The sequence below is a fragment of the Lottia gigantea genome (genome assembly GCF_000327385.1).
Source record: "Lottia gigantea unplaced genomic scaffold LOTGIsca_148, whole genome shotgun sequence".
Classification (NCBI taxonomy): Eukaryota; Metazoa; Mollusca; class Gastropoda; family Lottiidae; genus Lottia; species Lottia gigantea.
In genome coordinates this window covers 87,047-112,951 of record NW_008707761.1, presented here as the reverse complement: position 1 = coordinate 112,951, position 25,905 = coordinate 87,047, and the positions used below count along the sequence as shown (strand labels likewise).

General features: G+C 34.4%; 3 protein-coding genes across 3 annotated transcripts; 2 read left to right on the top strand and 1 right to left on the bottom strand.

The window, feature by feature from the left end:
* Window positions 1-1,699: 1,699 nt before the first annotated feature.
* On the bottom strand, window positions 1,700-3,579 carry LOTGIDRAFT_238486 (hypothetical protein). Its single transcript, XM_009050251.1, has 2 exons — window positions 3,426-3,579; window positions 1,700-2,699 (listed from the first exon to the last, which is right to left on the bottom strand). Exon 2 carries the CDS (start codon window positions 2,635-2,637, stop codon window positions 1,789-1,791), a length of 849 nt encoding a protein of 282 aa, XP_009048499.1. The 5' UTR covers window positions 2,638-2,699; window positions 3,426-3,579; the 3' UTR covers window positions 1,700-1,788.
* Window positions 3,580-3,773: 194 nt separating this feature from the next.
* On the top strand, window positions 3,774-11,971 carry LOTGIDRAFT_225683 (hypothetical protein). Its single transcript, XM_009050250.1, has 14 exons — window positions 3,774-3,873; window positions 4,144-4,220; window positions 4,988-5,153; window positions 5,516-5,616; window positions 6,051-6,148; window positions 6,898-6,992; window positions 7,312-7,418; window positions 7,869-7,955; window positions 8,386-8,447; window positions 8,574-8,688; window positions 9,531-9,611; window positions 10,167-10,262; window positions 10,990-11,076; window positions 11,588-11,971. Exons 1-14 carry the CDS (start codon window positions 3,849-3,851, stop codon window positions 11,666-11,668), a joined length of 1,278 nt encoding a protein of 425 aa, XP_009048498.1. The 5' UTR covers window positions 3,774-3,848; the 3' UTR covers window positions 11,669-11,971.
* A 2,814-nt stretch (window positions 11,972-14,785) lies between these two features.
* LOTGIDRAFT_173061 (hypothetical protein) lies at window positions 14,786-21,957 on the top strand (the record flags this gene model as incomplete). Its single annotated transcript, XM_009050249.1, has 9 exons — window positions 14,786-14,801; window positions 15,620-15,882; window positions 16,110-17,912; window positions 18,549-18,679; window positions 20,249-20,478; window positions 20,516-20,608; window positions 20,886-21,112; window positions 21,375-21,485; window positions 21,769-21,957. 9 exons carry the CDS (start codon window positions 14,786-14,788, stop codon window positions 21,955-21,957), a joined length of 3,063 nt encoding a protein of 1,020 aa, XP_009048497.1.
* Window positions 21,958-25,905: the final 3,948 nt, after the last annotated feature.

Here is a 25,905-nt window from a genome sequence, read left to right as displayed (position 1 = left end):
GTGCTTTTCCGTGGGGTCTTTACTATAAATACGCATCAGGGTCATTTACAAATCATGATTTGATTGATTGTTCAAGATATCAGATAATTACTGTAATTGAACAGGAATTCCTTATCGATGTAGTGAATGAGTTTAAGGGTGTATTGGAGTCGAAACAAAATGATATTCGGTCCATACAAAGGAAGGAAAAGGCGTGGAGAGAAATAGAAGCCCACTTTCTTTAAACGAGATCACAAGCAGTTAAAGAAATGCTGGAATAATTTGAAAATGAAGGCAAACAAATCTGTAGCGATTGAAAAAAGAGAGAATGAAAACTGGTGGTGGTAGAGTGGAGACAATGGATTCTAGTAATTCAAATCAGAAGATATGTGCTATGATACCGTCACAAATGCACCCTTTGCAGAATGATTTTGATAACGATGTGGATTTCCATCAAGATAGCTTCACTTTGGCTCAACCGATGTCTGATTAAACATAATTTGAATTTCTCAAATCCGCAAATCTAATTTCAATAAAAAGTAGATATTAATATGTCTCTTCGAGTTTGACAAGTGCTGTGGACATTTCGAAAGAAGATAAATTACGAGACTGATTCCACGTCTTCGAAATAAGTTGCATATGCACGATTCGAACTGTTACGTAGCACCTTACTTTAAACAATCCCTTCTGCATTGGTACTGAATTTTTCAATTCCAGCGGAACATTGTGTCCAGATACAAATACAGTTCCAACACAGAAATCATCACGTGTTCCATGTGTACAGTCAATTGTTCCAATTATTCCTGAAAACTGCGTAATATCGTAAAAACCTCGTTGTATTGTTTTTATTTCATTTTCATCTGGAAACGTAATTACCTCGGGCCTATGAATAGCTACAGCCCTTGATACCAATTTCACTATTCGGGAGACACTGGATTGATGAACGCCCATTATGTCCCCCACGTTTATTTGGAAAGAACCACTAGTATACCAACAAAGACATACCAATAACTGTACTAATGGTGGGATATGTACAGTTTGGTCACATCGATGATTGAACTCATTTCAAAAATATGCAGAACGCCATCCTTCGGAAATCTGAAGCGTTTCGTGAATTCACTCTCGTCTAGATCTTCCATTGGATTTGAGCGGTCCGTGAATCTCCTCTCCACATGGTAAATATCTATAATTTGGTGTAATTGGTTGAAATAATCTTCCATTGTCACAATTTCAATCGCAAACGTATATAAAGTACGGCTAAAGTCTGCTACCACCCTATCTTAGACTTTACTTTAGTTTTGTCCACAAAATGCTCGAGTAAAGCATGACTTACATCAAAGATCGAGCGCAGCATACCTAAAGTCTGACTTAAGCTTGACTTTGAGTAATGTATTAATGCACAACTTGAGGGGGGGGAACAAAAGAGATGTCAGTAGTTCCTGTAATTATAGAAATGCATTAGCCTATCTGATGTCAATATCGCAAATCTGCTACCAATCTATCAGCAGCTTTTAAAATAGTGACGTCTTCAAACACTGTTTTCATAGAATTGCGTTAACCCTAGACATCACTATTGCTAAAGGCCTTATCCAAATTTACGATCAGTAACGTCATCAAACACTTAGTTTTAGTGAAATTACAGGAACCACAGACGTCTGATTGAAAATTGGAATGTAATTCATGCTATCACTGTCCCAGTACACATACAGAATTAAGAAATCCTCTTTACAATCACTTTAATAGTATAATACTAGATAGGGCCCTACATAACAAACTAAAACTGTTAAAAACATCAATAAAACAACAAAATTAAGTTTCATCATCATCTTCATTTTCCCTGACTCTGATATTTCTCTGTTTAGTTTTCCTACGTTTAAAACTTGTACTCTCAGAGTTATTGTCCTTGATTTCTTCAGTAACGTCACTTGATACCGATATATCTAAATCTTGATCAACTTCAGAAACTTTAACAAAGCTCTTTTCAGTTGATTTTGAAATTTTCGAGTTCATGTCTAATCCAACCTTTTCTGTGGGTTTTGAAATTTTCGAGTTCATGTCTAATCCAACCTTTTCTGTGGGTTTTGAAGTTTTAGAGTCAATGTCCCATTCCACCTTTTTATTTTGCTTTTTAAAGGTGAATGCCCCTTTAGAACAAGCAGTTTCTGTAAAATCAACTTTGGCTTCCTCCTCGTCAGAGCCTCTTTCTCGTTGCTCGCGTAATTTCTTTCGTTCATCAAGAAAATCAAACGCTGCTCGCGAATTGGAAGCGTCAGACATATCATTTGAAGAAACATCACCCAGACTGTAACAAGTGTATTTCTCTGGATGTTTTCTGTATTCTGGAATAACAGGTTTTTTATATTTTCTATGAGATGGTGGTCTGTTATACGGTTTACGGAAGCCATCTTGCTTTCTGTCATCTTTTCGAAAATCGCTACTCCTTTCAAGATTTCCTTTCCGTATTTCCACATCTTCTAAAGGATCATTTTTCCACAAAGTTTCTTCATCTCTGTCCCCTAGTGATTTCTTTCTTGCCGTTTCAACAGCAGAATGTTTATCTTCCAAAGTTTGTAACACGCCGAAAATATCTTTACTTTTAGATTTAAAATCGTTCCCAGCAGCTTCTAGCTCAAAAACTGGAATTTTAGGTGTCGCCATTTTGAACCTGTTTCAACCTCAACTGAACAAGCCTAATTTTTAATTCTTCCTTCAGCCAACATCTGAAATGCAGATTTAAAGACATTAATTATTCACGTAGGTAACTGAAGAGATTTAGAAGTATCTGATTGGTTTAGATTCTCATGCCCGTAGCCAGACTTGATTGTTCGGAGGGAGAATGGTTTATAGTATTTGGTTGCAATAATGGAATTAGTCGGTTGGCAGAATTTCTTCGGGTGGCTACAGGCAGGTTGGGCCTGTACAGCCCTGTCGTTAGGCACCTCAAAAATGTCAGAAATGAGATCAATGGGCCTTTAATTCTTCAAATTTCCTGAGTACAAAATCTGAGCCCCAGTACCAATTCATTCCTGACGACGGGGCTGGGACTATATCGTATATACCAGTTCCCTTATCATATATATGGCCTTTACCCTTTTGTTAATTCCAAATTGAAAGGACCCGTTGTTTGACTTTGTAGCTGTGGCTTTGGACTTGAATGGTTGGCAATTTATAACACTGAGATATTCCACTGCCACATGCTTACAAGAACAATTCTGATGCCTATTATGCCTGTGCTTCCAAAAGTCGGCTTACTTGAATAGCCCATTTATTGTTGTTGATTTGTATTAACTTATTAAATGATGAATATCACCATATGGCTAGGGCTTGTTAAATATGAAATGGTCCTTTATATTTGATCGTTAAAACGTTTTCAATCAGAGAAATTATTTGTTGTCCGTGTCTTAGATTAGGTTGAATTGGTTTTGGAAGAAGTCCAGTAAACTTACATTTATTTTCATGTTTATAAAAGATGGATTTCACAGCATAAATTATCTACCTGATAATATTGCATTTACCAAAGTTAGAGAGTTCAGCATTTGTTCATGAAATGGAACCATTTCAGAAGATCTGCTAAGGTAACTTTGAAGATTAGTTAACGAGTTGTCTTTTCCTGTTTGTTCTTACCATTGTCGCAAATATTTGGAATAAATTTTTAATAATTAAATTCTAAAATTCAAAATTAATCTTTATAAATTAATTTTGCACTGATTACTTCATTGTAAAGTTGTCCTTATTCGCTTTCTTTTTCCTTTCCCACGAGGAAATTTTTACGACAACCATCGTCATAACTAGCGGAAGTACCTCTTTGTTCCCGGCGAAAATTTTATAAAGCAAGAAAATATAAGAATTTTGTGATTTTTTTAATCAAAATGAGTGGCGGGGTTTATGGAGGAGGTAATGTACAAACTGTCCATTCATTTTTAAATTTCTAACATTGTATTTTCTTTGCATAAATTTGATCTAACTAAAATTATGAACGCATCTTGGAATTGTTTTGTTGTACAGGCATGAGTTACGCCCCTTTATGTAAGGTGCTCCATAGAATAATTATTTTCAGACTACAATTAACTATGCTATATTCTGAAGAAGTCAAATTGACTATGATCAAACACTGCAACCTAATTATTAGATTTAACAATCAGATAACATAATTACATTTTCCAGATGAGGTTGGTGCTATCGTTTTTGATATTGGTTCCTATTCATTTCGTGCAGGGTATGCTGGAGAAGACACACCAAAGGTAAGAAGGAGTTGCATCTCAAAGAAGTACCGTACGGATTAAGCATTATTTGAATGTCTAATTAGTAATACGACCCAAATAACATTGCTCAACCGCAATATTACAACCTTAAATTCCAAATAAATGAGACAAAATGTAGACTAAGGCCATACACAATAAATAGTCTGTTTTACAGGCCCAAAAATGCCTGATTGTTGCCTTAATATTAAATGTACATTAAATTTGTGGTAATTGATAATAAATGCTTTCTCTCGGTCCGATTTATTCAAGTTGAAAATCTAAAAAAGGGCTCATTAATAATATATGTCAATATCAGTCGAATTAAAATAAGACCAAACTTTTGTTCCATTTTTTATGGGCTTTTATATTAAATATGGCCACTTCAGTGTCTAAAGATGGACCTCTTCAATTCAACATTCATCAAATAACCTTTTGACCTAACCTATTGACCCCTACTTTAACCAATCATATTTCTGCCCTCTCCAGCTCTGTGATTTTGTGAGAAAGTGAAGGAATTTGATTGGTAAGAATCAAGTTAGGTCAAAAGTTTGTTTTGAGAATGATCAAGAGGTTTATTTTTAGATCTTTATTAAAGTGGCTATAGTAAAAATAAAAAGTAATAAAAAACAAAATGAAAGTTTGGTCTAATTGTAATAAAACTGTGTCAATGTTATGTTTATTGTTATATGCTTATTAATTCTGTTCTACACATACTTATCATTATTCTGAAATGCTAAATTGAATGAGTGTTTTTTGTTTATCTACAGACTGAGATGCCTACCCATGTAGGAATAGTTGATGATATAGAAACAGCAATGGAAACAGAGGGGGGTGAGGTCAAACCCCCAGAACGTAAACACTATATGGATACTATTCATATTAAAGTCCCTAGAAAGAAGATGGATATGGTCAGTTTTTTGAAAGATGGAATGAGTGAGTATTACTTTTTAAATCTTAAACATCAGCGACAATTTTCTTCGCTACCCATGAAATATTTACTGGAATTTTAATATAATAATAATGTTCTATTCAGAAAAAAAGTTTGCTTTAAACCCATCTTTAATTATATACAATAAGAACATAATGATATGATTAAGAATACATGATAATTCATCAGAATCACCAATTAATCAAAAAGTTTGCCTAATTTGACACTAAAAAATAAGGAAACCCATCTTTAATTATATACAATAAGAACATAATGATATGATTAAGAATACATGATAATTCATTAGAAACACCAATTAAACTAATATTAAAGCCATCTTTAAAGCAGATGATATTTATTCTTGTAGTTGATAATTGGGATGTATTTGAGAAAGTAACAGAATATGTTTATGAAAGACATATAAGATCTGATTCTGAGTTACATCCAGTCATGATGTCTGAACCAGCTGTAAGTTTTTTATCTTCATTTATTTTGATCTATTTTTGTTTATCTTCATTTATTTTGATCTATTTTCATTTATTTTTTTTTATTTTTTTTATTTTTATTTATCTTTATTTATATATAAGCAAATACAGATATTTACTCAAGCTATATGGGTTATACTTTAAAGAGATTGTAAAGAGGTTTTTTAAACTTTAAATGTGTATAGTGGACACTGATAGCATCAATTTACACCATTCCAATTTTCAATCAGATGTCTGTGGTTCCTGTAATTCAACTAAAACTATGTGTTTTATGATGTCATTATCACCAAAGCTGCTTATATTATATAAGGCCTTTTGCAACATAAATTCTTTTCTTTTTTTTTTTTTTTCACTTTATTTGAAGAAGTTTATTTATTTTTATTAAAATTCTCGATATTTTCTTTCTGTGTATTTCAGTGGAACACGAAAGAAAAACGAGAAAAAATAACAGAAATAATGTTTGAAAAATATAACGTACCAGCTTTCTTCTTGTGTAAAAGTCCAGTTTTATCTGCGTATCCTTTTTAAACATTTCTATTCTGAATTTTAAACTTATTTTAATTTTATTTTCCCGTTACTCTTATCTTTCCACTCGTTTTTTATCTCTCTTTATCTATATTGTAGACTGCAAACATTCCTTGACAATTCAAAATGACTGAAATTGCCCTCATTGCATACTGCATGGTGTTGTTTTTTTTTCATTAGTCCATTAGTGCAAAAAAGCATGAAATTAAAATGAAATGAATAAAGTATTACGTCCTACCTTTCTGCACCATGTGGGCTAATGAAGACGACCAACGCCATGCAGGGTGCCATGAAGGAAATTTTGCTGGGACAGCAGCATTAGCCTGCTCTTTTTCGATTTCCAACTGTCGAGGTATCTTTAACATGCACAGACTGTAACACACGGGGCCTCAGTTTACCAACCAGGGTTGAACCCTGGAGCAGAAAAGCATGATGTGGAACTCCTTTCATTTGTTTTGTTAAGCTTTCACTCTTTGCATAAACTAAATAACCAAGTACTAATGACCAGAAATCCAAAACAACATATTGGCAAAACATTGGTAGCAGCTAATGAACTTTTCATTTTATATCAATAGTAAGTATTTCATAATAAAAAATAGTATCAGGTGTCTAGAAGAGAAAGCATACCCTATCTGACAAAAAACTGCCACATAAGGAAGTTTGTCAATCATAAAGTAAGTATTTTATAATGAAAAATGTTGTATGGTTTACCAATTTGAAACCTTAATGTATGGCTCAGATTCGCTAATGGTCGTGGTACAGCGTTAATATTAGATAGTGGAGCAACTCATACCTCTGCGGTACCAGTTTATGATGGTTATGTCTTACAGCATGGTATGTATCTATTTTTTTTGTTTTTGTGGGGCTTGAATGATTTTTAATAATAGTAAATGAAATGATAGTTTTCGGACAATGAGTATTATAATATAAGAGATAAAGATTGGCTGTGCTACCAGTTATCCCTGATTATCGTTTGTGTTTGAACTCTCAGACTCACCTTGCGGGGTTCTATTTATACTGTTCATGGGCCCTGGTGGAAGGTTACCAGGGTATGGGTTTTACCGGGGTTCGAGGGTTCGTAGGTATCAGGGTTACCGGGGTTGATCAGTACCGGGATTGGTTTGTTCCATTAAGTTAATGAGTATTATTACAGGAATAGTGAAGTCACCTCTAGCTGGAGATTTTGTAACAGTGGAATGTCGTAAATTGATGGAAGAATTAAATATTGAAGTCATTCCACCATATTTAATCGCTGGCAAGGTAAACATTTCAACTTGATTACAGTTAGTGGCGTATTTAGGGCGTGGTTCATTGGGTCATAGTCCTCCCCCTCAGGCCTGTGAATGGTCTTATTTGAAGTGATAACTACACCTTGTAAATGCTCATAATTCATGTCAGGCTATCTAAAATCTGTAGGGTGTTTTGCCTCTCCCACTCCAGACTGGTCTAGGAGAGTCACCTCTCATTTTTTTCTGATTTATAGATCACAACTTAATAATGATAAAAAAACTAATTTTCATAAAGTTTTGTCTATTAAACAAACACCTGTTTAAGACACAAAATGTTTTTTAGGTTGTGTAAATAATTTCTATACTGACGCGACTCAATGTGTGTTTGAAAATAAAAATAATTAATAAGGAGTTCACATCTGACTGATATCAGATTTAAATAACGGCACACTTGAAGGTTTTATGTTGATGTCTCCAACAGGAAGAAGTAAAAGAAAATGAACCTGCCAAATGGAAAAGAAAAGATGTCTGTGAGGTTACAAAATCATTCCATAATTATATGGTCAAGGTAAAGGAATTCCGTATTTTGATTTTTGAAGACCATAGTTTGCCATTTTAACATTTTAATTTGTATCTAGAATGAATAAACCTAATAGCTCTACTAGCAATCCGAACTGCCTAATGAAACTCATAATCCCAAAAACAAACTGGCAAAAATATTGGTAGAAAATATTGGTAGAATATATATTCAGTAGTACTAGAAGTCAAAGGTTTAGAGGCAGTTCCTAATTCAGCTTAGGCCCCTCCCACTTAGATACAGTTGTTAATCAGCACAAATAATCACATAAGTCATTAGAAATTAAATTTTACTTATGACACACGCTTTTTTTGTTCGTGGGTAAAACATGGCGGCTGATTTTAAGAGGATTGGTCAATATTCAGCTGTCTATCATTCTAGTAGTTTTAAGCCTATTACGTATTGCCCTCTATTATTTCAGGATGTCTTACAAGATTTTGCCGCGTCCGTTTTAAATGTTGCAGATCAACCTTATGATCAGGAGTAAGTCATAAATATTTCTTCAATTGAATCTTTTTAATCAATCACTTTTGCTGAAGAAATTCTTAATCTAACTTTGCCTACTGAGTGTAGATCATTAAATTTCTATAATCCTGTTATTATTTACAGATCAGTAGATTCCATGCCATTATTTCACTATGATTTCCCTAATGGATATAATTGTGATTTTGGTTCGGAGAGATTCCGAGTGTGTGAAGGACTGTTTGATCCTTCTATTATTAAGGTAAGAATACGATATAACTAGTGATATAAGTAAGATATGTTCGTCTTTCCTGCAGTGACCTTAATGGTCATAAATTTCTTAGACACGTTAGTGATAATCCTGCGTGCTCTTTTGGTCATCAATATGAAGATGCAGAACACTTCTTTTGCACTGTCCCTTACATTCAGATGCACGAGACAGATCTATAAACATCTTACCAACTGGCTTTAAAAACATAACCAATCTGCTTAATGGTGTACAAAATGACCCTGATCAATCTATACTCATTTTCAAAAAAATTCACGATTTTCTTCTTATGTCATAACGTTTTTAAAATTTGAATTATTCTGTTTTATATCTTCGAGTATCTACCATGGATGTAGCGATGTCTGTATATACGTTACTTATTTTAACGATATTGTATTGTATATATGAACATTTTATATTAGAAGAGGAGTTTTATAGGTGAAAGCCTGTTCCCAATCCTTTTCATATTTATATGAATAAAATATTGTTTAAAAAGGAAAAGATATGTTATTATAACTGATATGGAAGTGTGGCTTATGGATACCATAATTTATCCCATGACAATATCATATGATATATGAAAAATAAAAATTTGAACTGTGATGTATTCTAGATAAAAAACAATGTTTTCTTTGTTTTGTTCTGATAAAAATAATATTCTTGTATACCATAGAATGTTCAGCCTGTTGAATAAATATAGTATTTAACAGGCGGTATTCGTTGAGCGGGGCCAAAGGCTGACATTGTTTAACGCATGCACTTTATTCGTTGATGACGTCTGATAGGTCTGTTTTTAACTGAATCACCAGATATATAAGTGTTAATTTGTTTTGTAGGATATACCTGGGAATACAATGTTAGGAGCTGGACATGTTGTAACAACTAGTGTAGGGATGTGTGATATAGATTGTAGACCAGTAAGTTATATTAGTATTTTATATTTATATATGGTCTGTCTTTCTCTGATAACTCGGGAAACTCAGTGAGTTCGAAGCTTGCTGACTAGGTCCAGTGTTCAATTCCAACATAAGCTGAGGTAAGGCTTTGAATGTTTCTACCCAGTTTCCCCCTGTCAGTCGTAGGGGCTGACAGATAGAATATTATCTATGTATCCATTCATTATTCATCCATTCATAATTTATTCATTCATTATGTATCCATTCATTATGTATCCATTCATTATTCATCCATTCATAATTTATTCATTCATTATGTATCCATTCATTATGTATCTATTCATTATGTATCTATTCATTATTTTTCCATTCATTATGTATCTATTTATTATGTATCTATTCATTATGTATCTATTCATTATGTATCTATTCATTATGTATCTATTCATTATGTATCAATTCATTATGTATCTATTCATTATGTATCTATTCATTATGTATCCGTTCATTATGTATCTATTCATTATGTATCTATTCATTATGTATCTATTCATTATGTATCTATTTGTATTCTAGAGTTTATATGGTAGTGTCATAGTATCGGGAGGGAATACATTACTAGGAGGTTTTACAGAGAGATTAAACAGAGATCTTAGTGCTAAAACACCACCTGTAAGTTAATTTATATTACTCTTAAAGGGACAGGTGCGCCATTTTGGAGGGTTGATTTAAATCTTGAATATATATAAATAGTTTTCAGAAGTACTAGAAATGTACGAAAAAAGCATAATTCCTTTAAAAATACTTCAAACTAGGAATTTCACTCACTATTTCTATATAAGTATTTTCTATATATAACAGAGTATCTTAAAATGATGAGTTGTCATTTTAACATTCAAACACAAATAATTCTGGACACACATGGATTTGAAGGCTCAAATTTCGACAATGAGTTTTGAACACTGTTACTGATTGGCTTACGGAAGAACTTCCTGTTTCTGAGTATGATTTGTTAAAAGGGCAACCTGTCCCTTTTAAAGGCATGGAAAGCAGCTTGTAAGTTGGATTGGACAATAAACCGAAACCCTGTGTGAGATACTTAAAAATCTTTTAGGCTCCTTCATGCAGTAATTCATTCATTCATTCAACCATCCATTCATTCATTCATTCATTCATTCATTCAACCATCCATTCATTCATTCATTCATTCATTCAACCATCCATTCATTCATTCATTCATTCAACCATCCATTCATTCATTCATTCAACCATCCATTCATTCATTCATTCATTCATTCATTCACCCATTCATTCATTCATTAATGCATTCATTAATCCATTCATTCATTCATCTATTCATTCATTCATTAATCCATCCATTCATTCTGTATATTTGTAGTCTATGAGGTTGAAGATTATAGCAGCTACTAGTACGGCTGAGAGAAGATTTAGTGCTTGGATTGGTGGCTCTATCTTAGCCTCTTTGGTAAATATATACATTTAGAAAGATTTTGAGAAGAGATCACATCAAATAATGAAGCTATTGTCACCTTGGCATTGATTGGATGATATTGACATCCCATAATACCCTAGTTTTGCGTAGATTATAACAGTACGTGTGGTGATAATTTATTCATCCCACAGTTAATTATTCAATCGTTAAGACAAAGCTGACCTTCAGTATTGTTTTCTTTGTACCTGGGCTGCTATGGGCTTGACTTTTACCTCCGTGATGATGATTGGACCGAAACATTTGCCTCTATTTCAGTCTTTGATAACTATTTTGACAGGTTTGTCAGTTGGTGTAGAAGATGAAATGAATGGAGTTTTACGTCCTACTTTTCTGCAGGAATCAGGGGAGATGTGAAAAGTCTCCATAAAACAGGCTCTATTTTTCTGACTCTGCTCCAGTTGATAAATGTCAAAATATCTATCAGAGGTTGGATTAGAAGCAGATATTTTGGACTAGATGATGATATTGTATTGTTATATTTCAGGGGGCGTTCCAACAGATGTGGATCTCAAAACAGGAATATGATGAGGGGGGTAAGGGTTGTGTAGAGAGAAAATGTCCCTAGAAATTTCAACATTATGATGTGTATAAATCTGAAGACTTAAAATACTGAGGGACAATATTACTGCAAAAAATCGAATTGATAATGGATCATCTTGTTTTGGCAACTGTTTTCAGGGTTTTGGATATTAAGTTCATCACCAGGACAGCTTGAAATTATGTGATTTTCAGGGATGTCAAATGACTCCAGTACATTTTAAATTATAGCCAGTCATAACGACTTCTTAATAAACATTTAAGAGTCTAGGGCCAGACATACCTGGCAAATATAACCAAATCAAAAACCCTTAATAAAAGTTATATCCTAGAGTCAGCGTTTGATCGTTTTGGAAACATCATTGGCAATTTGATCAAAAACCTTATTGAAATCTACAAAAAATCTCAAGTAAGAGCTTTTGTCTTGCATTCTTAGATGACTGGCAAATATATCAAATCAGAAGTCCGATCCAACCAATGCCAGTCCTGGCTGGCATAATTTTCAATTCAGCAGCCCTGTCTGATCTGCATTTGGACCAATAACCCAAATTAAGAGACCTGTGTTCAGTCATGAGCAAATACAGCATAAACAATAACCCTGATTTGACCCAATTTGGTAAATGAAGAAAAATCCACAGGGTTAATGCAGACTGCATATTCTCAGAACTTTTTTTATTTTTCTCATCTGTATATAGGCTACTTTTTTACATTCTGCATTAAAATCATCATCATTACCATCATTATCATCATCATCATCATCATCATTACCATCATCATCATAACTATCATCATCATTATCATCATCATCATCATTATCATCATCATCATTATCATTTGTCATCAAAAATGGATACTATTTGACAAGCAACAAAATCACCCCTAATTTTATGAATAAGCTGTTCCAATCATACATATCCAATTGAAAGGATGTAAGTGTGGACGAGTTCATTTAGAAATTTGAGGGGTGTTAGATATATTTACTGAAACACTACATCCAGCCTTCATCATCATTCGTCATCATCATCATCATCATTCGTCATCATCATCATCATCATCATTTGTATTGTAATATTATCTCTGTTGTAGTGATGAAAATAAAAGATATAATTCTATAAAGCATTAGTTCAGTTGGCCGAGTAAGATCCACAGATTTCTTAAGTGAGTTCACAGTCAATTCTAGAAAAAAAAAATGAAAAGAAATTCGCTAGCGTACAATCCTTGATAATGGAGATATTGTAGTCAAGGTATGAGACGAAGTATCGTAATAGCTTGACATTGTGAAGATGACCGAACAATTAAAAATCCGTACAAACAAGACAATCCGTTAATCAAAATCTCCAAAAAGTCCAAAGTATGGCAAAATCAGGAGTAAAAGTAGTATAGTAGTGGACTCCTCAAAAGAGAAGTACCATCAGGTGTTTAGAAAATAGTAAGAATGGTCCGCATTGGTGAAAATGATGAGATACAACCAGATGAATTTAAGAATTATGTATTATGTAATATACTAGGACAGAATAGATATACAAACATTATAAAGTGTAATCGGTGTAAAGCCACGAATAGACGAGGTACGGTGTGGGGTATGGTGTAATTGATTCAGTAGAAAATAGAAGAAGTGAATACACGAGGTACAGGTGCGGACATGATTCCTTTCTTCTATTTTCTACTGTATCAATAATCTCACACCGTACCAGTGGCAGCCTCAGTGGGGTCCCAACTCCCTCCAGAAAAAGTGGTTTGCACCCCCACTTTATTTTCAACAAATCTAAATGTCAATCTTTTTTCTCCAAAATATGTGTTCTTGAGAGAACTCTCTAAGACAATCTATGAGAGGCTTGTGACTATGATACCACCACAGAGTAGCCAAAATTTGAATTCAGCCTGAGCAGTTGTCCCCCCATTCAGTCACTCTACCCTCTATTTATTCCTCTCGTTTATTCCCAACTTAATAGTGATTAGGGCGTCGAACATTCTTCAGAAGAAGTGCTTAACTAGAGCTGTACGAAAATCCATTCAAATATACCTCAACTTAGAATTTCACCTTTTATTTTCTGATTAGCTTAGGTAGGAGGCCGAGAGTTGTCTGAAAACGATTGGTCAAAAAACAAGATGACATAAATGTTGGAAAGGCAATACTCAAATACAATCCGTTGGCTTTTAGGGTCCATTTGAGCCTCGCCTAAAAAAGAAACACCATAATTTTTGGCCCATCCCTCAAGCATGCCCCTGAAAAAGCACTCTGATGAAGACTTGTTTTAGTCGTTTAATCTCTTCTCAAAGCAGATATATCTTACACTTAAAGGGAAAGTAGCGCCTTTCTTTTTGACCAATCAAACTTTAGTCTCATAAACAGGAAGTTCTTAGCTAAGCCAATCAGTAATAGTGTTCACAGCTCACCATCGACATTTGAGCCTTTTGAAGACTATTTACAAATTTCCAAGGCTCAAATAAATCCCCCCCCCCCAAAAAAAAATGGCGCCACTGTCCCTTTAAACTCTTCTTGAGATTCTTAATAGCGTTTTCTCCGTAAATGATATTGATATCAGATCTTTGTGTGAGAAGTACTTTAATAACGAATAAAATCAGTGTTCAATTACAGACGTTCCACTGTTTAAAGTCGTTATAGAAACTCCTTAAAGATCACGTGATGTCTTCATACTAGTCTAGGAACCATAACACAGACATTTTTCATAATATTAAACGACCCTTCCAGAAAGGAACTCGTCAAAACAAAATTGTAGCAGAATTTGAAACCCAAGAATTGTATGAATTGGATTCGGAAATCAAATCATTGGATTGAACATTACATGATTAACCAATCACATCTCTATGTTATCTCAAAATTAGACCTACGGTATTTCTGATAAACGGAGCTAGAGATATAACAAAAATGGCGGCTCTGTACTGCCCAAATTCACGTTAAGCAAGGGGATATGTTGAAATCATTATCTATTGGTAAAAAAAAAAGGAACTCGATAGCCTATTGTACAATAATTCCTCGACCAATCAGCAATAGTTTAACAATAAATACAAATAACCAGGAGATGGGACCTATAGTTTAGTAGAACGTTAACTTGTCATCTACCTACCTAGTTTAATAGATTTTAGTCGGATATCAGATATTTCTGAATGAATTTATAACACGATGGATGGAAAACGAGGTACGTATAGGTTTAAGTTTAGCTACTTTTTTTAAGAGACGATACTCAATAAATAATATAAATGAATGGAGTTTTACGTCCTACTTTTCTGTACCATGTGGGCTAATGAAGACGTGCAACGCCATGCAAGGTGCAATGAACGGGAATTTTGCCAGGACAGCAGCATTAGCCTGCAGAAAATACTGCAGAAAGAATATACAATTAAAGAAAGGAGTTTTACGTCCCCGTTATTGAGCTAATGAAGACAGGCAACCTAGTGTAGTGAGGGAAATTTTTGTCAGAACAGCGGTATGAGTCTACTCTTTTTTTATTTCCAACTGTGGAGGGATCTTTAAACGTTCACAGCCTGTAGCATACGGAGCCTCCGTGTATTTTCCCATTCGAATAACTATATAAACACCTTTTTCACGTCAGCTCCTCCCACTTACATCATCTGAACCACCGCGAAATAAAGAATACAGGGTAGGTTTTCAACCACAGTAACGTGTAATGTGAGAACATTATAGGATACAGGCTGTAAACATTAAAGATCCCTTCACCACCGTCATCATCATCATCATCATCATCATCATCATCATCATCATCGTCCTCATCATCATCATCGTCCTCATCATCATCATCGTCCTCATCATCATCATCACTGACCCGTAGCTGCAGGTGAGGACGGGGGAAAAATTCTAACAATCGACCAATTCCATTACTGCAAAAAAGTCCCTCAAGTGGCTACGGACCTGCATCATCATCATCATCATTGACTTATTTTGTGAAAAAAATAACCAGCGAATTTGTTATTATTATAAGAGTATTATTAATTTTAGTACAACGTGTATTTCTGTTAGGTCCATATGCACCAGAGTATAGTGAAGGGTCTTTAAATTATGGTCAGTCTTACCCGCCATCGTACGATAATTCATCCTATACATACCAGGACAAGCAGGCTAAACCAATAACCACAGAGCCTCATGACAGGGAAATAGGACCTCGTCGTCCACCCATAGCCAATAATTACAGATATGATCATGGTTCCAACAGCCAATACACCGGACACGGTCAATATACAACATCTGATCAAATAATAACGGTAAATTTTATTGCATTTTTAATCATTTGTCTTGTAAATCTCTCCAGAATTAAGTAATTTCTTATCAAATTGGTGTATTTTAATGTTGAAATTTATAGTCTTTACTTGTGACCTTGGCCTGCGCTTCTATAAGAGAGTATCTTGTATAACACCTAATACTAGTGACCTTGGCCAGTGTTTCTATAGAAGAATATCTTCTATAACACCTAATACTTGTGACTCACCAGTGTTTCTATAGGAGAGTATCTTCTATAACACCTAATACTTGTGTCCTAGACCAGTGTTTCTTTAGGAGAGTATCTTCTATAACACCTAATACTTGTGACCTAGACCAGTGTTTCTATAGGAGAGTAACTTCTATAACTCCTAATACTTGTGACCTAGACCAGTGTTTCTTTAGGAGAGTATCTTCTATAACTCCTAATACTTGTGACCTAGACCAGTGTTTCTATAGAAGAGTATCTTCTATAACTCCTAATAATTGTGACCTAGACCAGTGTTTCTGTAGGAGAGTATCTTCTATAACTCCTAATACTTGTGACCTAGACCAGTGTTTCTATAGGATAGTATCTTCTATAACACCTAATACTAGTGACCTAGACCAGTGTTTCTATAGGATAGTATCTTCTATAACACCTAATACTTGTGACCTAGACCAGTGTTTCTATAGGAGAGTATCTTCTATAACTCCTAATACTTGTGACCTAGACCAGTGTTTCTATAGGAGAGTATCTTCTATAACTCCTAATACTTGTGACCTAGACCAGTGTTTCTATAGGAGAGTATCTTCTATAACTCCTAATACTTGTGACCTAGACCAGTGTTTCTATAGGAGAGTATCTTCTATAACACCTAATACTTGCGACCTAGACCAGTGTTTCTATAGGAGAGTATCTTCTATAACTCCTAATACTTGTGACCTAGACCAGTGTTTCTATAGGAGAGTATCTTCTATAACTCCTAATACTTGTGACCTAGACCAGTGTTTCTATAGGAGAGTATCTTCTATAACACCTAATACTTGTGACCTAGACCAGTGTTTCTATAGGAGAGTATCTTCTATAACTCCTAATACTTGTTACCTAGACCAGTGTTTCTATAGGAGAGTATCTTCTATAACACCTAATACTTGTGACCTAGACCAGTGTTTCTTTAGGAGAGTATCTTCTATAACTCCTAATACTTGTGACCTAGACCAGTGTTTCTGTAGGAGAGTATCTTCTATAACACCTAATACTTGTGACCTAGACCAGTGTTTCTATAGGAGAGTATCTTCTATAACACCTAATACTTGTGACCTAGACCAGTGTTTCTATAGGAGAGTAACTTCTATAACTCCTAATACTTGTGACCTAGACCAGTGTTTCTATAGGAGAGTATCTTCTATAACACCTAATACTTGTGACCTAGACCAGTGTTTCTATAGAATAGTATCTTCTATAACACCTAATAATTGTGACCTAGACCAGTGTTTCTGTAGGAGAGTATCTTCTATAACTCCTAATACTTGTAACCTAGACCAGTGTTTCTATAGGATAGTATCTTCTATAACACCTAATACTAGTGACCTAGACCAGTGTTTCTATAGGATAGTATCTTCTATAACACCTAATAATTGTGACCTAGACCAGTGTTTCTGTAGGAGAGTATCTTCTATAACTCCTAATACTTGTGACCTAGACCAGTGTTTCTATAGGAGAGTATCTTCTATAACACCTAATACTTGTGACCTAGACCAGTGTTTCTATAGGAGAGTATCTTCTATAACTCCTAATACTTGTGACCTAGACCAGTGTTTCTATAGGAGAGTATCTTCTATAACACCTAATACTTGTGACCTAGACCAGTGTTTCTATAGGAGAGTATCTTCTATAACATCTAATACTTGTGACCTAGACCAGTGTTTCTTTTTTCAGCTTAACCAACCAGCCGTGACAGATAGGGTACCAAGTTATTTAGGTCTTGCTATATTTGTGACATTATTTTGCTGCTGGCCGCTTGGTTTAATGGCTATAACAAAGCATAACGAGGTAGGATTAGTATTTCTTATTTCTTAATCTCTTGGAGAAGAACGTAGATTCTCGGGTATTGTTGTACCAGTCCCGGCAGTCAGGACTTTAGCTAAAATGGGAAAGGGTAGAGAAACTGTTTGTTTCCTGGAACACTAAATAACACTATGACAGTAATTGCACGAAACAGACGCAGGAAGTGTGGTAGGTCTTGATTACCCTCTTGAATCAAATAAATGACCCCCCCCCCCCTCTCTGAAACAAAAAAAGTGTAAGTATTAGCCCCCAAAAACTGTAAGACTGAGGACTATATTTAGATAGCAATATCACTATCTCATGACAAATACGACAAAATGTAAAATTTAAAAAGACGAACATATAGTTCATAACTTTCATAACTTTATAACCTTCTATGAATAATTAACTCGTGCGAAAATCCGATAAACTTGAATAAGTCACCCTTTCTCACAATTCCAGTCGACCCAGCTGTAAATGGGGACAGATAATTCAGGAAAGATCAATGTCAAGAGGCTAAACCAAGGACCAGCTGGTAGAAAGGATCCTCGTCAACTTAAGTTTATTGTCTATCTTTTTAACGAAATGGTGCTGTTTTCCATTTAACTCAGTAGGCTATAATATGTAAAACTTTCTTTTTAGGCCAAGCGACAAGCAGCGTCAGGGAACATAGACGGTGCTCGCGAGAAAGCTGCAGAATCGAAGAGAACCAGCCTCATCGGTATATTTGCAGGAATAGTATTTCTCGGTGCGGCTATTGGAATAGGGGTCTGGTATTACTTTAAAACTCTACAAGAAATAAACTCTCGTCGGTCTCACTATAGATATTAAAACGAGTTTTACCTTCTTACCTTCTTCTATTTCGACATGAAAACTTCTCGAAAAGTATTTGCTATCTCTCACTCATTGCACACAACCAGGCGTTATCCGTCCTCATCAGCTAAACAGGTACAGAAAAGATAGGGGTAATAATCCGTTTCCTGTTCAGTTCCATTCATCGAAACGGTTATACAATAACTGTTTCACTGTTACTATATTTACAGTTATTTATCTTTTAATCAAACATTAAAATAGTTTTAGTTTGTTACCATTTCTTCATGGCTGGAGATACTCCTGAATACAAAATGCAGCAACTCTGTGGTGGTGATATAGTCGCAAGCCTCTCATAGAGCGTCTGAGAGGGTTCTTGCTAGAAAATTTTCGAAAAATGGAATTGATTTGGTGCATTCCAACATATTTTGTGGCAAAAACGTTCAAAAATCGTGGCACCGTCACTGGCAGTAATAGCTTGTCATTGTAAAGATGATTCTATAGTTAAACGGTTTTGTAATTATTTAGTATGTGTAGGCAACTGCAAGGCATTTGCGTGAAAAGAGATAACAAACGGTCTGCCGTGAAAGTTCTGTAAGCGCCGTGCACCGTTAACATTTGCTTGTCTCCAAGGGCAAAGTCCATCCCACAAACCAATAATCTCAAAATTAGACCTACGGTATTTCTGACAAACCGAGCTTGAGATAAGAAAAAAAATGGCTGCTATCTACGCTCTTCTCCAATCCACGAGAAGAAAAATCTATGTTGAAATCATTACGAATTGATAAAAAACAAATAATTCACTACCTTATTGCGCAATAATATCTGACCAATCAGTAACAAGATATACAAATAATCAGGGCACAAATACATTACACTAAATAGACCTTTATTAGATTCAATTAGACATCAATTGAAGTTTGAATTTATGACATGATGGATGGAAAAAGAGGTATGTATAGGTTGAAATTTTGTTACTTCTAACCAAATAATATGAGACCAATCTAAGATTTGACTGAAGTTTTATCATAGGGCCTACTGAATGGCGAAAGAAATGTTACAGAGAGAGAGAGGTGTATCGTATTTATCCTTATTTTTAAATTCTTATATATTAGTAAGGACATGTTAGTTAATATTTTAAAGTAAGATAAAGAAGTAGTAGAATATTGTAAGGGTATTTGTGCCAGTGTTTTATAAAGTTTATAATTATTTTCAGGTTCATCGCTTCGACAATGTTGATGGATGTTTTCGTTTAGGTTGGGTGTAGACCACCATTTGCTAATTTGTGACTAATATTATTCCCGGAATATTCAATTTAGATCGGTCTCATTTCCTCTACTTTGAAATGAACACCTGATACTACCTCTCTCTCGACAAGTCCACTTTATTTAGTTTCATTTCCGGGATGTTGTTAACCGATGGTTTTTTTCACTCCTGTGTTTTTTGTCCTGTCCATGGATTTTCCGAATGGCTTTGAGGCTTTGGTATTCTTTCGTTCGGCTTTCAGAAGTGACGTTTCTTTTGCCTTTCAGTCTATCTAAAATCTACTTATCTTCGTCAAAGCATCCAAACACCGTCAAAAAACCCCCGTCCCTTGCTGGTAGTTATCTGGAAGACTATCCTTGTGAATTCTCGCGCATTAATAGGTTCCCTGGTGCCATTGTAAGGTTTTCTAGGTTACAGTTATATCATGTGAATAAACAGTTAATGATAGACCCAGATCGCTTTCGTATATCGACCCCAAATTTGCGAAAAATGACGGGTGGGGTATGTAACCAAAACATTTTGAATTTTTCCAGAGCCTGCTTCAAAATACCACCATGACAACCTGGCCTTCACCCAAGACTTCGATACCTCCAACTATAATTCAAGACCCAGCCAAAATAATCCAGGTAAATAATCAATAATCAGATATCTGTGGTTCCTGCAATTCCACTTAAACTAAGTGTTTGCTGACGTCACTTATCGGAAAATGTGTTTTATTATACAAGGCCCTCTCGATAAGTGACGTCATAAAACGCTTAATTCAAGTGAAATTGCAGGAACCACAGACATCTGATTGAAAATTATAATGGTGTAAATTGATCCTATCAGTGTCCCCGATACACATAGATTTTTGTAGAAAACCTCTTTACAATCGCTTTATATGTCAACGTTCATTTGATACAGATTACAGTGGAGGATTTACAAAGTTTGGTAATTCTGAACCACCACCGTATGATAGTTCATCTAACTTCGTAAATAATCAGCAACCCCAACCAATGACCACAGATCCTTATGCCAAAGATTTTGGACCTCGTTTACCACCCATTCTCAATCCTTATGGATATGAAGTGGGTCCGAGCAGCAGACACGCTGGATATGGCCAATATTCTAACGACCACACAATCATTACGGTAAGTTTAACATTAAAAAGGCCATTGGTCGCCATATCGGGGGTTAATTTGAGTCTTGAATAATATGTTGTCTTCAGAAATACTAGAATTGCACGAAATCTGTTTAATATGTGGTTGCAGTAATGGAATAGAACTATTTTAGGGGGCAGTACATTTCTTCCCAACCCCCACCACCACCCTTGCCCACTGTAGCTACACACTGTTTCCACAATGATTGCTTCTACGAGCAACGGGAGTGTTTTACAATCATCTCCTTTTTCAGTTAAACCAACCAGCCGTTGGAAGTGTACCAAATTATTTCGGACTGGCTTTATTTGTGACACTTTGTTGCTGCTGGCCGCTGGGTCTTAGTGCTATAAGTCAAAACAATGAGGTAAGAAAGCTATTTTTTAGATAACAACTCCGCAGCCTTGATAATTTTAGTATTCCAGTCATTTAATTGGTCAATCACTATAATTGATCTTAAATTGAGTTTTGTTATCCAATCAGATAACTGTATTTCTTGAAACCTTGATCCTGTCTACCAACTTGTCCTTGGGCTACTACTAGCCGACCTTTTGCCAAACTTCCGATTGTACAATAACTTAGGCTCTCGGGGATCCTTTCTACCAACAGTCAAGGTATGTGTCAGTTAAACAAGAAGATTTTCTTTTTAGGCCAAGCGACAAGCAGCGTCAGGGAACATAGAAGGTGCTCGCGAGAAAGCTGCAGAATCGAAGAGAACCAGCCTCATCGGTATATTTGCAGGAATAGTATTTCTCGGTGCGGCTATTGGAATAGGAGTCTGGTATTACTATAAAGTACGACAAGATATCGACTCAAAACACTCTCACTATAGATATTAAAAATAGTATAATTGTACCCAGGTTTGATTAAAGGTACAAACATGAGCAGTAAAAAACATATGGCCATCCCCACCTTACTCTTTCAAAGTCACTTAATATCATTCTTGATAATCAAAATGGCTTCATGCTTAAAACAAAACAAAACAAGAACGCCCATTGTGTGCTTTCTTACTCTAGTTGTTTATTAAAGTATTTGTATCTATATATTTGTGTCTAGTTAAATATTCTCCAATAACTGAATGTCGCTTAAGGTGATACGACGTCTTAGAATGAATATAAAATTTAATTCTCAAGAATGGTCAATATGAGTATATATTCATCAGTGAACTTACCTGGTGTCATAAAGTTTCAACAGAATCCCTGTAAAATGTAGAAAATTGGAAAATTGATAAAACTAAGTAATTATTGAAAAAGGCTTAATCTTGATATTAAGCGTTTTTCAACAGTTAATTGCATATTTATGGATAATTACTAAGTTTTTTTTGGAATTCTGTTATGTTATTTATTACACCAGGTATATCTACTGGCTCTTATTGGTCAAGTTTAAAATTCTTAAATTTTATGTTAATTCTAAGACGTAGTATCACTTTAAAGGTAAACTACCTCTTAGGATGAAGAAACAAAATGAATTTTTAAACTTGGCCAAAATGATTCTTTATTCATCAGTGGACTTACCTGGTGTTATAACTATACAACAGAATCACTCTTTAAGCTGAAAAATCTATAAAACTAAGAAATAAACGTTCAATCAAACTTGAATATTTTATTTCAATGGTATACAAGAATTATATAATAACATGATTTTTAACATAAATAAAATATATAGGTAAAGACTGAGACTTGTTACATGTTAATATCGTCATGGCGACATGAGAGTCTTGAAATAGAGAAATATTAAACAGAACCTCAATCATCATGTCGTTACTCAGAGTTTCAAACTATGCGAGCATCACGCAAACTCACATATTTCAACCTGTGTTTCAGTTTTAATCCAAAAATAGTTTGAAAACCTGGGTGACCATCAATCATGTTTTGAAATTAATTGACACTATTTATTGTATAAGACAATTAGAAGTATCACAGCACATTAAGAAATAACAGTTTTTATGGATATAGACTTCTATTTATTAAACAGTATGTAGGTGTTCAAATAATAACTAGAAGTTTATATCCATAAAACTGTTATTTCTTAATTCTACAGCTGGTATATATAATGTTCTGATCTGTATGGTTAATAATCACTTGATAACGTTACCTGTATGTGTAATGAAACGTTGTGTTTAATAATAAATAGAAGTCTATATCCATAAAAACTATTGTTTCTTAATGGCTTATTGTGGTTTGTATTAAATGTATAATGTATTATTAACTATTAAGAGATGTGTCAAAGTGACATGAGGAGGATACAGTAGTATAAGCAGTAGTTATATTATTGTACAGTTTTCTGTAGTCAGAATAATATATAGAGTAAAAGGGATTGTTAAAAGACTATTGTGTATTGGAGACAATGATAGCATCAATAAGCACCATTTAATTTTCAATCAAACGTCTGTTGTTCTTGCAATTCTGTTAAAACTAAGTGTTTGATGACGTCCCTGTCGCAAAAGCTGCTTATATTATCTAGAGACCTTTGTGATGGTGACGTCATTAATTAGTTTTAGTGGAATTACAGGAACCACACAGGGGAATTGGAATGGCATAAATTGATGCTATCAGTGTCCCCGATACACGCAAAAAAAATAGAAAACCTCTTTACAATCTCTTTAAAATAACATGAAGATATAGAAATGACAAGGATGTAGAAATGATGATAATATACAAAAGATAGGATGACCTAATTAAAATATATTTGATAAGATTAAAATTGTAAATAGAAGCACTTGATGAATTTAAAACTAGAAAATAAAGAATGGACTATGATACAAATGAATTGAGAGAGATATATTACAGTATATTAAGTTTAGATTGTCACAAATTTTCTTAACTTTAAATAGAGCCATCTAAATATTTACTTTACCAGCTGATAGATCTCAATTTCAGCTATCTGTATAGACATCTAAATATTTACTTTACCAGCTGATAGAGCTCAATTTCAGCTATCTGTATAGTCATCTAAATATTTACTTTACCAGCTGATAGATCTCAATTTCAGCTATCTGTATAGACATCTAAATATTTACTTTACCAGCTGATAGAGCTCAATTTCAGCTAACTGTATAGTCATCTAAATATTTACTTTACCAGCTGATAGAGCTCAATTTCAACTATCTGTATAGTCATCTAAATATTTACTTTACCAGCTGATAGAGCTCAATTTCAGCTATCTATATAGTCATCTAAATATTTACCAGCTGATAGAACCTTAGTTTCATTTGAAACATATTAACATATTAAATGTAAGTGGTATTGCAAATTGCAAGTCAAAATAACCCCAATATTTTCTATGCCTTGCCAAAATCCAAATTTATCAAATTGTATATTTTTTGGCTAGATTTATCTGAAGTCTACTACTGGAAAATTTTAAATTGCTACTGAATTTTTATGAAATGCTAATCAAAATTTAAAGGGACAGATATGCGCCATTTTTAGGGATTGATTGTAATCTTGAATATATCTATGTAGTCATCAGAAGAACTAGAAATGTACGAAAATCGCATTATTCCTTCAAAAATACTTCAGACTAGGAATTTTACTCACTATTTCTATAGATGTTAATTGAATATTTAGACAACTTTAGACAGTAGAAACAACTCAAGACGTCTTGAATTATTACAATCATTGAAAGCCTCAAGAGAGAGCACAATCATAGGAAACTACATATAGTACACGAACGTAGTTCACAGCCATTTTGAATATTTCCCTCAACTCAATAAGTCAAATTCTTAACAAGGCTATAATATTTCAACATAGAACAAATAACGCCAATTTCTAAAACTTTAAATATGATTCTAAGGCTTGGTTGTAATATTATAGCCTTGTTAAGAATTCAACTTAAGTTCGGGAAGAGATTCAAAATGGTTGAGAACTAGTTCCACTTAAGAACTTATCTCCACTTAAGAACTATGTTATCTCCGAGTAAGAACTATGTTATCTCCAAGTAAAAACTATGTTATCTCCAAGTAAGAACTATGTTATCTCCAAGTAAGAACTATGTGTAGTTTCCTATGATAGCTCAGTATGAATCTATAATTTGACTTTCTTCTGAGCCGTTCCAATGTTACACTGATTCACCTGAAAGAGAGAAGTTGACTATTACAGTATTATGTTTAAGAATGAGGCCCCAGGGCTATACAAACTGTACAGTATTATGTTTAAGAATGAGGCCCCAGGGCCCAGGGCTATACAAACTGTACAGTATTATGTTTAAGAATGAGGCCCCAGGGCCCAGGGCTATACAAACTGTACAGTATTATGTTTAAGAATGAGGCCCCAGGGCCCAGGGCTATACAAACTGTACAGTATTATGTTTAAGAATGAGGCCCCAGGGCCCAGGGCTATACAAACTGTACAGTATTATGTTTAAGAATGAGGCTATACAAACTGATATATTGAACACCGTATATACATTAATTGTAGGTTTAATGTCAATTTTTTTGCTCAGAAAGAAAGAAGCCTGACAAACGGGAGGATGAACCTGGCATTAGACTCTTTCTTATCTTTGTTAGGGTTATGTGACCATCTTTTTAAAACAATCACCTTTAATATACGATCAAAATAAAGTTCCCTCACCCCTCCCCTCCCTGGTAAACTACCTTTATTACCTGACCAGCGACCATGTATTTTCACTCCCATGACATCAAAATGAGTCTCCCTTGTATAACACATGAACTTACCTTGGTGGCAAAACGTAAGGAATTTAGAGATTCATTAAAGAATTCTTCCCGTGGGTTTATATTAACAAACATCAATGTTTTACTGTTTCCACACTAGTGAATTCTGTAGAAGATA

Excerpts from the sequence above, each read along its gene's own strand:
- LOTGIDRAFT_238486 (XM_009050251.1), bottom strand. The coding sequence starts at position 2,637 with ATGGCGACACCTAAAATTCCAGTTTTTGAGCTAGAAGCTGCTGGGAAC.
- LOTGIDRAFT_225683 (XM_009050250.1), top strand. The coding sequence starts at position 3,849 with ATGAGTGGCGGGGTTTATGGAGGAG. Across the intron at positions 6,993-7,311 it reads TGGTTATGTCTTACAGCATG|GAATAGTGAAGTCACCTCTA; the intron begins GTATGTATCTAT and ends GTATTATTACAG. Across the intron at positions 8,689-9,530 it reads TTGATCCTTCTATTATTAAG|GATATACCTGGGAATACAAT; the intron begins GTAAGAATACGA and ends TTTGTTTTGTAG.